Source organism: Ochotona princeps, chromosome 29, assembly GCF_030435755.1.
Source record: "Ochotona princeps isolate mOchPri1 chromosome 29, mOchPri1.hap1, whole genome shotgun sequence".
Taxonomy (NCBI): domain Eukaryota; kingdom Metazoa; phylum Chordata; class Mammalia; order Lagomorpha; family Ochotonidae; genus Ochotona; species Ochotona princeps.
In genome coordinates, this window is record NC_080860.1 from 16,427,787 (window position 1) to 16,440,482 (window position 12,696).

The 12,696-nt window shown below is 52.0% G+C and overlaps 1 protein-coding gene across 1 annotated transcript in view; it reads right to left on the reverse strand.

Moving 5' to 3' along the window:
* TBC1D10A (TBC1 domain family member 10A) overlaps window positions 1–12,696 on the reverse strand; it is a 31,447-nt gene that overhangs the window by 7,718 nt on the left and 11,033 nt on the right. Inside the window, exon 2 of the mRNA XM_004591979.2 lies at window positions 3,048–3,147. Coding sequence (XP_004592036.2) covers window positions 3,048–3,147 — 100 coding nt within the window. The remainder of the gene's footprint in view (window positions 1–3,047; window positions 3,148–12,696) is intronic.

The following is a 12,696-nucleotide window of genomic DNA, read 5'->3' on the forward strand; positions in this document are numbered from 1 at the left end:
AAAGTCTTCCACTGCCAAAACCCAGGTGGAGACTACCACATTTCTTATGAATGGGGCAAAGGAGGAGGTATAGAGTGGAAAAAAGTAAAGCAATGCAGAGACCCAACTGTTTTTTTTGTTTGTTTGTTTTTTTCCCTGCACTGCACAGCTTCTTGGGTTTTCCACATAAGTGCCTGGCATTGCACAGGTGAGCAAGCAGATGGCTGGCCCCTGGGTTTGGGAGCAGAATGAGGCTCTGAAGGTAGCTGTCGGCCCTGACCTGTGAAATGGGAAACGGTGACTGGTGACACTCCCAGGGACCCTGCACTGAGCAGCCTGGCCTGGGATAAAGCAGTTGCGAGAGGGGAGAGTATCTCAGAAAAAAAGAACATCTGAATATGGGTTTGAACCCAGTGCTGGCCTTGGGCCGATCACATGGCTTAAGGGCAAGATGGAGATGCTAAAACCTGCTTCTCTTCTCTACTACGTTGTTGAAAGGGGCTGCACTGGAAAGGATGGGGTTGTGGGGGAATGTGTTGAGTGTGGGATCTGTGTTCAGTAAGCAAAGGCTTGTCTCTCCATCCCTGGGAGATGCTCCACAGAGGCCTGGGGCCTCGGTTTAGACTTCACTTCCCCTCACCTGGAAACCCCCTGTTGTAGTCCCAGTGGGTGCTCCCAGAGCAGGGAGCGCAGAAGGCTGGCCTTCCTGATGAGCAGCGCAAACGAGAGAAAACTTTCCGAGGGTCAGAGAGAGGGTCAAGAACCAGGCAGGAGCCAGGCAGCAGGCAAAGGGCAGCAGGGCAGGGCAGACGACAGCAGGGCCTGGAGCAGCAGCTGAGCTGTCTGGACAGGAGGCAGAGGAAGGGGGCAGAAGGAAATTGCCCCAGACTCTGGGAACTGTTTCCTGCTGCTGTGGGACAGGGAACATCTGAAGGAAACCCCTTTGGGTAGACTTTGGCAAAGGGACTTGGGACAGCTGCACAGACATGGGGCCTGTAAGCCTCCCCTGGGGTAAGCCTGGGGGGAGCAACCCGTGTCAGCATCATCCTCACTGCAGCCCTGGGGACCGCAGCTGGCCCTTCTTGCTCTGGCCTCCAGGATCCTCAGCATAGAGGTGGTATTTGCTGGAAGGAGGAAACAGGAGAAAGTGCTCCCCCAAAGCACAAAGGAATTCCTGAGGCAACGCCTTGGGAATGGAGGAGGTCTCTGAGGACAGCTGAGGGCAGCCGCACCCTTGCCTGCCTGCAGAACCCCAGGCAGGGGCAGAGCCCTTCAGGAAGATGGCGTTCCAGCCGCAGCCCTGCTTGCTGCAGCCCCCAAGTCCTGTGCTGAGCAAGGTCAGGAAGCACCAACCCCCGAGCCCTCAAAGCAGGACTACAGAGGAATCCAAGAAGAGGGAGGTGAGGCCTCCCTGAGACAGGTGAGACCGTCCAGGCTGTGATTCCAGCGGGGCTCCATAGCAAGGCAGAAGAGCCCACGGGAGCAGTGCCCAGTGAGGCCACAGCTGAAGCTGCAGGAGTCGGGTGTGGGCATACAAGTCTCGGTGCACAGCACAGCAGTGGGCTGGGCCTTTGGGCAGGGTAAACGAAAATGTGTCTCTATTGGGCTCTCAGTCACAGTGCCAGGGAAGCAAAGGGGAAGAGGAGGTGCTGCTGGCCACGCTGCCAAGAATGCCCAAGGCTCCCCTCTGGGATCCCTGTTGGCAAGGGAGGTTGGGGCAAGCCATGGGCCCTGGCAGCCAGCAGTGACAACAAATGGTTAGAGAGCAAGCCACAGCCAGGCTGCGTCAGGGAGCATGATAAGGCAGGAAAACAGACCTCAGAAACAACCAGGCAGGAAGCGGTTGAAGAATAACTGCCTTAAAAGAGAGAGAGAGAGAGAGAGAGAGAGATGAGGATTTTTCTAAATCAACAAAAGCAGAATGCCCAAAAGTTCATGAAAACAGGAAAAAAAAAAAAAAAAAGAACCCACTCTGGGGCCTGGGTGAGCCCCTCCTGCTATAGCCTCGGGCCTTAATGTCTAGAAAGGACCTACGGTCACCACCTCATGGGAGCCTTGTCCAGGATTATCACTCACACCTGAGAGAAACTGAGGCGTGTGTGCGTGTGTGCGTGTGTGTGTGTGGTGACTTCCCCAAAATTACACATCGAGGCATGGGTCATGGGTATGACGAGAGGAAGAGGGCAGGACTGGGCCAAACCTGTACCCGACATGGGTCTTAAACTTGCCACTAGGCCTTCAGGCCAGCTGTGCCAGCCTGGACTGGGATTAGGTCAGGTGGACCCGGGGGATGATGGGGTCCAAAAGGCTTACTCTGCTCCCCGGGAAGCTTGTACAGAGACATTTCTGGGGGAGACTCTGGACAGACCTCAATGGGAAAGGCAGCACACCCTGCCAAGGATGGCCTGGAACACGGATTATCACGCAGCTTAAGAGTGGTGGCAAGGATGCTCTCGTGGGGCGACAGGAGCAGGGCTAGCGCCTTCAGACAGAGGCTGGAGGAAGGGCTAGAGGAAGGGCTTTCGGTGCTTTCCTTTTCATCAGCCTGTCAGGAAACTGTGTTGCAACTTCACTTTCTTGTTGCATTTTTCCAAGAGCCAAGAGGGAAGTGATTCGTTTAATCTGGAAGATGCCCCAGGCCCCCTTACTATGGTGCTTAAGGGGGCAGGTGTTGAAGTCACACTGTCTGGGTTCAGATCTTGATTCTGTAGGTCACCCCTCAAGTGGGGTTACCACCACCACCACCCACACCCATGTGCAGTGTGGATGAGGCCTACTGCACATGCTCACACCCATCAGTTAAGAGGTGGCTGGTGGTGGCACCTACAGCTTTCTCCCAGGAGGGCCACAGGTCACTGCACATGCAGCTTTGAGGTTTCACCCCAGGACCAAACACTGCATGAATCTGAAATCACCTGCAACAGCCCAACCTTCACTTGGACTCTCAAGATCCCAGCCTCCCTCCCGCCCTCCAGCCAGCTTCTGTCCCTCTTCTGGCAGCTGGAGGGCACCCGAGGCAAGCCCTGTCCCCTAAGCTGACACAGCTGCCCCTCCCCGCCAGATCTCACCTTTTTGTGCTTCTTGGCCATCCATTTGTCCCAGTTGTTGAGCATGTCCAGCCACTTGGACTCTCTCTGCCTCAGCACCTCCAGGGGCACTTCCTCCAGTCTGTGGAGCAGAGGGCAGGGCCGTCAGATGTGCCCAGAGAAGCAGGGCCCCCGCTCTAGTCTCCAACCCCAGCCTGGTTACACCTGCACTGCCCCCGTTCTCCGTCCCTGCATACCCTCTGGGACTAACTCACAAACAGTCCCCTGCCTGTGACCGGGAATGCACCCCCTCCCTGGGAGTCACAGACCAGACAGACACCTGCCCAGTTTGTGAGCCTACCAGCCCAGGGTGATCAGAGGCCGGAGACTGGTAAGTCTTGGTGAGGGAGCCGCTTGCAAGGGCCTGTGTGCCAGGTGTGGGGCTGGACACAAGAACTCATCGGACAAGTACGGAAACAACACACTCACCTCTTCACTGCAGCCAAACTGCTTACTCCGAGTTTCCCCCAGTTATGCCTTGGGCCTTTCCTGTCTCACAACCTTTACTCAGGCCAGATCCTTTGCCAGAATGCTCCCTGAATCGTCTCCACCTATTTCAATCCTACATACACTTCAAAGCCCCAGCCAACACCAACGCCTGTTCATATTTGTCCAGTATCTACTAACTGAGCAGTTATCTCACTGCCGGCATTGTTCTAGGGTCAGGGCCTCTTGTAGGGAGCGATGGGGGACTGGCAGGGGAGAGATGCAGTCCTGTGACCAAAATAAAATCTTGATCCTCATGGAGTTGATGTTCTGATAGGCAACAAAGTGTGTGTGTGTGGGGAAATATCTTGGCATTAAGCCTCCCTGCAGGCGGGCAGACCTGCACCCAAAGCAGGTTGAGGTGGGCTGGGGTGGGAGTCCCTGGCTTCATTACACAGTGCTTTAATACAGCGGGCTTCCTCTGGGGCCTGCAGTGCAATACTGATGGCATTCAACCAAAGTGTGCGTGTACATCTCTACACATACAAACACACTCTTATAGTTATAGTGGTGTAAGATTTTTTACATTTCTTTGTGTGTATGTGTGTGTGTATTTAATTTTTTAAGTTGATAGTATTAACAAAATAAAGCGTGTATGACAGATACAGAAACTCAAAGGGGTAAGAGACACAAGGATAGTTACCTTGTTCAGTGTCAAGATCAGTGGAAAAACTTGGACTCAGATTCAAGTCAGCTCCTAGCCCGAAGCCAGCAGCCAGTCCTGCCTGACTTCCCAGAAAGGAACCCGGGGGTCGGAGGCACTCAGGGCAGCACAGAGGAGCCTGCGGGAACAGGACGTGGTGGGGCTGGGGCCTGACCCGGGCCTGCGCTGTGCGATTCTCTTGCTGCCGGAAGGAAATGGGCTGCTGTGACTGACTGGTTGGAGAGTGGAGGGCGGGGTCCCTGCAGAGCTGAGGCTTCCCAGATACGCAGGAGTTAGGTCCTCATTTTTTTCTTCTTTTTTTTTTTTTTAAGATTTATTTTATTTTTATTACAAAGTCAGATATACTGAGAGGAGGAGAGATAGAGAGGAAGTGGAGCTGCCGGGATTAGAATCAGCGGCCATATGGGATCAAGGCGAGGACCTTAGCCACTAGGCCTCACTGCCGAGCCCCCCAGGTCCTCATTTTTGCTGCACTTGATCAGGGAACTGTCCGGGCCTTGCAGCGCATGTAGCCCTGAGCAACTGGCCTGAGAAGTCCCTTCAGCCCCTTCTACACACCAACACAAGTCACCCTCCTGGAACTGCTGCTACTCTTCTCACCTGCAGGCACCATCGAGAGGCACAGGGGCAGTCCCTTCCTTGGGCTTCTACAGCCCTGTGGGAGACCCGGATGAAGCTTCTGGCTCCTTGCTTCAGACGGGCCCAGCTCTGGCTGTAGTGGTCGCTTATGGAGTGAGCCAGCAGAGGGAAGATTCTCCATTTCCTTCTCTTTCTCTCTCTCTGCAATAATTGTGACTTTCAAGTAAAATTAAAACAGCTTAAAAGAGAGAGATGAAGAAAAGCAGAGACCAAATTTTTAGCTTGCTAATTTACAAAGGGATGCATAACCCCAAACATCCAACAGGGCAGAAACCAAAGGCCCACGCTCTCCAGGTCATTACACCTGCCATGACCCATGATGCACTTGCTTATGCAACAAGTCAGGGGACAAGCTTCCTTGTTAATGAAAGGAAAGGGAGCCCACACTAAGTCAACACAGGAAGTTTTTGGCTTCAGATAATATTTGCTCCAATCCTTTTGCGGTACAGATGAGGAAACTGAGGTGCTGAGAGGGCCCCGCTTTCCCCTGAGATGATCAGTTTTGAAACATCCCTACGTGATTAAGATAGGACATCTCAACCCCTGGCTCTCCCTTGGATAAAATCCTTACTGCAGTGCCTTGCTGATACTCATTCTCCGAAGTACAGACACACAGAGGAACATGCTAGCTGGAGGTATTTTTTTTTTTCTTTCTAACTGATGCCAGATAACGGCTTTGGCAGTTTTAAAGCCCCAACGCCAAACCTCAAACCGGAATTTTACAACAGGGTACAAAACAAATGACCGTATTTCCTGGATTCTAAGACACAACTGATTTTTTTTTTTTTTAAGATTTATTTATTTGTATTGCAAAGTCAGATATACAGAGAGGAGGAGAGACAGAGAGGAAGATCTTCCGTCCAATGATTCACTGCCCAAGTGACCGCAACAGCCAGTGCTGAGCTGATCCAAAGCCAGGAGCCAGGAACTTTCTTCAGGTCTCCCACGTGGGTGCAGGGTCCCAAGGCTTTGAGCCGTCCTCAACTGTTTTCCCAGGCCGCAAGAAGGGAGATGGGTAGGAAGCAGGTCACTGGGATTAGAACCGGTGCCCATATGAGATCCCAAAGATTTCAAGGTGAGGACTTTAGCCGCTAGGATACTGCGCCGGGCCCAACACCACTGGTTTTAAGTTACACCCTTGATTTAGCAAGATCATGCCAGGAACAAAAATAAGATTGCCTTTTTTTTTTTTTTTTTTTTGCTTTTTTAAAAAGACTTTTAAAATTTATTTTTACTGGAAAGGCAGATCAGATTCACGGAAAGAAGGAGAGATAGAGAATGATCTTCTGTTTGCTGGTTCACTCCCTAAATGTCCCTAAATTGCCAGAGCTGAGCTGATTCAATCCAAAGCCAGAAGCTCTTTTCCCGGTCTCCCTCACAGGTGCAGGGTCCCAAAGCTTTGGGTCATCTTTTATGGCTTTCCCAGGCCACAAGTGGGGAGCTGGGTGGGAAGTGAAACAGCCAGGACACAAATTGGTGCCCATATGGGATCCCAGAGGATGCAAGGTTAGGATTTAGACATTCAGTCATCACACCAGACCCACAAAAAACTATTGTTTCATCAATTAAAAGATCTAGTTTGATTTAAAAGGGCTTTTAAAATTTTATTCTTATTTATTTGAGAGAGAGAGAGATACAAAGTGAAAGGAGGAGACAAAAGAAATCTCCTATTTGTTAGTTCACTCCACAATGTCCCCAGTGGCCAGGGTCTGACCATGCCAATGCTAGGACCCCAGAACTCCTCTGGGTCTCCCGGATGGTAGCATCTGAGTACTAAGTTATCATCTGCCGTGTTCCGGGCTGTATATCAGCAGGAAGCTGGAAGCTAGACCAAAAGCAGAAAAGGACTTGAACCTAGGAAGCCTGATACAGGGTGTGGGCATCCCAAGCAGCATCTTCATAATGTTTCAAATAGCCAACCTGTTGTGATCTGTGAAATGAAGTTGAGGGGGGGGTCCCTGACAGTGTGGAGGCCCTAGGGTGATGTCTCCCTGACAGAGGAAAGAAGGCATGAACTGGTCACTGGTGACACAGAGGCCAATCCAGGATAAGGGGCCCAAGTGGCTGCTGGGCAATGCTTCATCTGAGAGCCTTATACATGCCGCAGAAAACCCCCTTCCCTAGGTGGCCTGCCAGGATCTGGGGACCCAGTGTCTACTGGAAGTTCTGCAGGGATGAGGTCACCCCCCTATCGCTGACCCATCTCTACTGTTACAACATTCCTTGCTTTATATCCAGATTTTACCAGGGGCATGCAATCCCCAGATTCCTTTCCTATAGAATGCATCCATACTCAACCCTTGTCATCCACCCAGCCTTCGCTGGAATGTCTTTTCTTCTCCCCTCCTCAAGCCACAGTAGCCCTTCAGAATCCAATACATTAAAAAATCAGAACCGGGCCCGGTGCAGTGGCCAAACAGCTAAACTCCTCGCCTTGAACGCGCCGGGATCCCATAAGGGCACCAGTTCTAATCTCGGCAGCTCCACTTCCCATCCAGCTCCCTGCTTGTGGCCTGGGAAGGCATTCGAGGACGGCCCAAAGCCTTAAGACAGGACACCCACGTGGGAGACCTGGAGGAAGTTCCTGGCACCTAGCTTCTGGTCGGCTCAGCACTGGCCGTTGCGGTCACTTGGGGAGTGAATCATCGGACGGAAGATCTTCCTCTCTGTCTCTCCTCCTCTCTGTATATCTGACTTTGTAATAAAAATAAATAAATCTTAAAAAAAAAAGAAGAAGATCTATTTATTTTTACTGGAAGGGCAGATTTACAAACAGAAGGACAGACAGAAAGATCTTCACTCCCCAAGGGCCTACAATGGCTAGAGCTGAGCCAACTCGAAGCCAGAAGCCCACAGCCTCTTCTGGATCTCCCACGTGGGTGCAGGGTCCCAAGGCTTTGGGCCATGCTCAGCTGCTTTCCCAGGCCACAGGCAGAGATCTGGATGGGAAGTAGAGTAGCTGGGATATGAACCAGCACCCATATGGGTGGAGGATTAACCAGTTGAGCCATTGTGCCGGCCCCCATTCTTTCCTTGCAGTACAATCCAAGACTCAGTAAGGTTAAGCACCTAGCCAAAGATCAGGTAGCAATAAAGGTAGAACTAGGTCTCAAATCCAGGCCTGCCTGATTCCACTGCCCACGCTCTTGACCCTTGCACTATAATCTGCCTCCCAGGCCAAAACATTGTCCGCACACCTGCCTGCCTTTCTCTCAAGACTTGTTTTCCAACTAAAGACACGTCTTGGCTTAGAATACCACTTCTCACACGTTTCAAACTGAGACCCTAAGGAAGAAATACATTTTCTATTGAGTTTATGCACGTACACAACGGAACACATGTTTCATGAAGCAAGTTCTCCTCACACGTGCTGATGCACTCACTGTAAAAGCACCCTAATTTCTTTTCTTTTTGATGCTGGCCACAATCTCCTAAAACTTGTCTCGGTACCAACTCATGAACAGGTCAAGACATGAAGTCTGAAATGAACACTTGATTACAACTGGCTCAGCACTGGCCCTCTCAGACTGATCCAGATCTTCAGCATCCATCATTCTCATCACATGCCTTACAGGTACCTAACAGGTGCCTGCCTGGTTTCTGTATGACATCATTACTTTCATTTGCACTGCATCCAGGGCTGTTTCTGTCTGCAGCAATTCTACGTGTTCTCCTAACAGTCTCACAGAGCCTTCACAAATTAATTACTATTTATAATTTAAAAGATTGCTTATTTATTTTGAAAGTCAGAATTGGGATGGGGAAAGGGAGGAAGAGAGATATTCTATTTGCTGGTTCACTTTCCTCATGGCTACGACAGCCAGAGCTGAAGCCAGGAGCCTAGAGCTTCATCTGGGTCTCTGACATAGGTGGCAGTAACCCAAGCACTTGGGCCATCTTCGGTTGCTTTTCCCGGGGCCATAGGCAGGGAGCTAGATCGGAAGTGCAGCAGCCAAGACAAGAATCTGGGGTCACAGGTGACAGCTTTAGAAGCTATGCCACCAAGCTGGCCCCAGATTAAGTACTATTATCATTTGGCTTTTGAGACTTAAGACCCGAGCTGACCAGATAGCTTGTATGATCTGGCGAAAGCCACAATGCTAAAAAAGAAGTGGCTGCGCCGGGGCTTCCACCTACCACAATGACTCGTGTACAGCCTCTGACTTCCCAGGGGGAGGCTCTGGGGAAATCAGACCCTTATCTAGATGCTGAGTGGCTAAACCCTATCCCCAGGGCCCCTCCTCCAAAGTTCTCACTGCCCCTGTCATGGGGTCTGTCCATTCCTAGCAAGAGAGTCAGACCAATGTGCTGGATGGGCATGGCAGAAACTCGGGTGGAGATGGCAGGGCTGGGAGATCAACCATGTGCCGGCTGCCCCCTCTCCTGAGGGACACAAGAGGACACAAAGCCTGTGTAGGGCTGCCAGGCCATGCCCTGGCCCAAGGCAGCAGTGACACTCCCCTGACACTACCCTCCATGGGCTCGTGCTTCCCTGACCTTCTCCTGAAATACAGAGCCTGGAAGCTCCCAAGAGCTCAGAGGGACAAGGTGATTCCAAAGGCTACTGAGACTAAAGGCTGGGGGCAGGGGATTTGGCGGGGGGGCTCTCCCTCCAGTCCTTCTAGCAGACTTCAGTTGGCAAACTCAGCAGGCACAGCGTCCATGCCCACAAACCCTTCAGCCTATGGCGGAAAATAAACCTTGGTCTCCAGGAATTTGTCTGCCTCCTCCTCTAAGCCTCACTCCCTAAAGCAGCCCAAATGAAGAGAAACAACCCAGACAGACAGCACTGGGGCCACGGGCTGGAATTCTCCTCCTCTCACCCCTCAGGGAAACTAGAATAGGGGTGGGGATGTAAAAAGTCAGGATCTTGCAGTCAATCAAGCCGGAGTCCGCTCTAGCTCCTCCATTTACTAGCTGGAAGAATAGGGAAAACCACTTGATTTCCTAAGCCTGAACTTCTTCATCTTTATATTTTTTGCTTGTTTGTTTGTTCATCTTTTTTTTTTAAGATTTATTTTATTTTTATCGCAAAGTCAGATATACAGAGAGGAAGAGCGACAGAAAGATCTTCCATCCGATGACTATAACGGCCGATGCTGCGCTAATCTGAAGCCAGAAGCCAGGAACTTCCTCCAGGTCTCCCACGTGGGTGCAGGGTCCCAATGCCTTGGGCCATCCTCGACTGCTTTCCCAGGCCATAAGCAGGGAGCTGGATGGGAAGTGGAGCTGCTGGGATTAGAACCGGTGCCCATATGGGATCCCTGAAATTTGAAGGCAAGGACTTTGGCCACTAGGCCATGCCGCCAGGCCCTGTTTCTTCATCTTTAAATGTACAGGTCCCACAGTTTTTAAAACTGCAAACACAAGTAAGTGCGCACAGGGCCCCAGCCTGGTAGGCTGTCAGCAAACTGCAGCTTAACTGGGTGACTGGCATTACTGTTCACCTAGCACTTTCACATCCCTTTGTCATTTGACTGGTCCTCACACACAGCTTCTGAGGCGGACAGGGCAGAATTAGCCTTATCTTACCTGTGAGGCAACTGGAGTACCAAAGGATTATGTCATTTACTCAGTGACACACCAACTGTCACCACTGGCTTCTGAATCCAGCCCGACCACATTACAGCTGTGTGAGACAGGGCAGGGCCACTCCACCCTTGGGGCTTCCGGTTCCTTTTCTGTAACACAGGAGCCATGCCGCCTCCTCAGAAAGCAGCGGTTAAGATGATGTGGGGCAACCAGAGACAATATGTTCCAAGCAATAGCTATAGATCAGCTCTGCCAAGTATAACACGCGCACACAGTTCTCCAAGGAAGTAGCTTTGATTATTACCTTCATGGACATGCAGAACATTAAGAATCTGCACAGCTGAGTAATCTGCCCAAGGTTTCACAGTTCGAAGGGGAGGCTTCCGCTTGAACACTAAACTACCCAAAGCGTACCAAGGGTCTCAACCTGTCACCTCCCCTCCCCTCTCCTTCACCACCTCCTGTGCTGAGAAGGGTGCGCATGAAAGTAGGTCTTTAGAACAGAGAGCAGAGAGTCAGGGGAGGTTCCACCAAAGTGTGGAAAAGTGGAATGTGGGTGTTGCAAGAGACAGGGCGGCCAATCACAGATTCAGGGACAACAAGGGTGGGATGGCTTCCCATTCCCACCCAGAGCACCAAAGAGAGGTGCAGCTAAACACACAAGACTGGCCTACTTTGCACAGTGGGTAACAGCCTCCAGAATTCATTACTCTAAGAGGTGGTAATGACTGAAAGTATAAATAGCTTTTGGGCCAGTTCCCTAAGAAGTGCTCACGGGAAACTGGAATGTGAGAGAGGGCAGGGTAGTGGGGTGCAATTGCCTGTCAGGGCTGGGAGGCCAGCGAGATCACCCAGTGGGTTCACTCTACAGCTGGGGTTGCCTGTGAGCAATGGAGGGTAAGTGGCCTGCCCAGGGTCATGCTATGAGTCAGTGTGGGAAAGGACAATGGTCTGTAGCAGCCCCTGTCTAGGGGAGAGAGAGCGTGGCTTGCTTCACTCCCTCTTGCTGCAGCTCAGGCCAGTGCTGGGCCAGTCTCTTTTTTCCCATGAGGAATTCCCTGGCTCCACTCCCTCTAGCCCCGGGTCAGTGCACAATGGTAAACAGGTTCTCTCCACCCTGCACTGGCCTTGGTGCCCTGGGCTTCTGCCCAGCTCTCCACTCTGCTCTCAGCTCCACCCTGCTCCATGTGAGATGCAAGAAATGGCTCCCAGCTCCAGCCTCACCAGCTCCCTGGAAAACAAGGAATCCTCCTTCTCCTGCCCTGCTGAACCAGGTAGGGTGCAGAGCACAGCAGAAACCCCCATGTCGGCCACCTCGACCACAGAAAGCTCTCGATCCATGTCAACAGATCACTCTCCCCAAACCCAAACCCTCACCAGGCAGAAGTTGCCTGCCTGGGGGTGGGTCCTTGGATTTCAACCTCACTGTGGGCACCCAGAGCCATGGTGACTCACATGGCATCCCCCCCATCCTTATCTAAGATTGCATTGATAGGTCTTACCAAGTAAGTCTTATCGTTTAACTAAGGTGCCTCCTCTGCCCAGACTCCCTACCATCCTCTCTGTCCAATAGTAACCTCAGGTCCTCCTGCTGCTGGTCACATGCCCACTTAATCCCCTAGCCCTCTCTCGGTGCCCTCCCCCAGGCCACCCTCCCTCAGGTTTACTCCTCCCACCGCTACCTTGACCCCTCTCGTCTTCAGCAGTCTCGCTCAGAACTCTCTCTCACGTCTGTGATGACTCTCCTAATAGATGCAGCCACTGCCGCCGGCCCCTCATTACATTCCACGCACATTCTCTAGAGCTCGTGTTCCAGGCTCCAAGTCTACAGAGATGAATGACACAGTGCCTGCCTTTGGGAAAAAGGAGGTGACTCTGGCAGAGGAGACAGATCACGCACAGGTGCTGGAGACTGCAAGATGGTCCCCAGGGTGACAGCAGGCCTGGGAAGGGAAAGCCTCAAAGGCCAGCTAGCTGACTTCGGAGCTAGGGCTTGTGAAGAGCATACAGGAAGTGGCCGCACTGAGAGAAAGAGGAAAGGACACCCACGCGGAAAGAGTAATGTGTGCAAGTGTGAGCAACCAGGAGAGAGCATGGCTTTGCCTGGGGAATGTGAGCAGTCCAGCGGAGCGGGTGCCACCCATCTGTCAGTTCTGCTAAGGTGGCATTCCAGAAGGGGCAGCCGTTCCACTGGTCTCGCTGTCTGCCATGTGCCCTGGGCTGAGAGCAGAGCTGGGGCCCCAGCTGACCCTCCCCTAGCTGCATGTTGGCACTCCGAGTCCACGTGCCCTCAACCATGAGCTGATAACC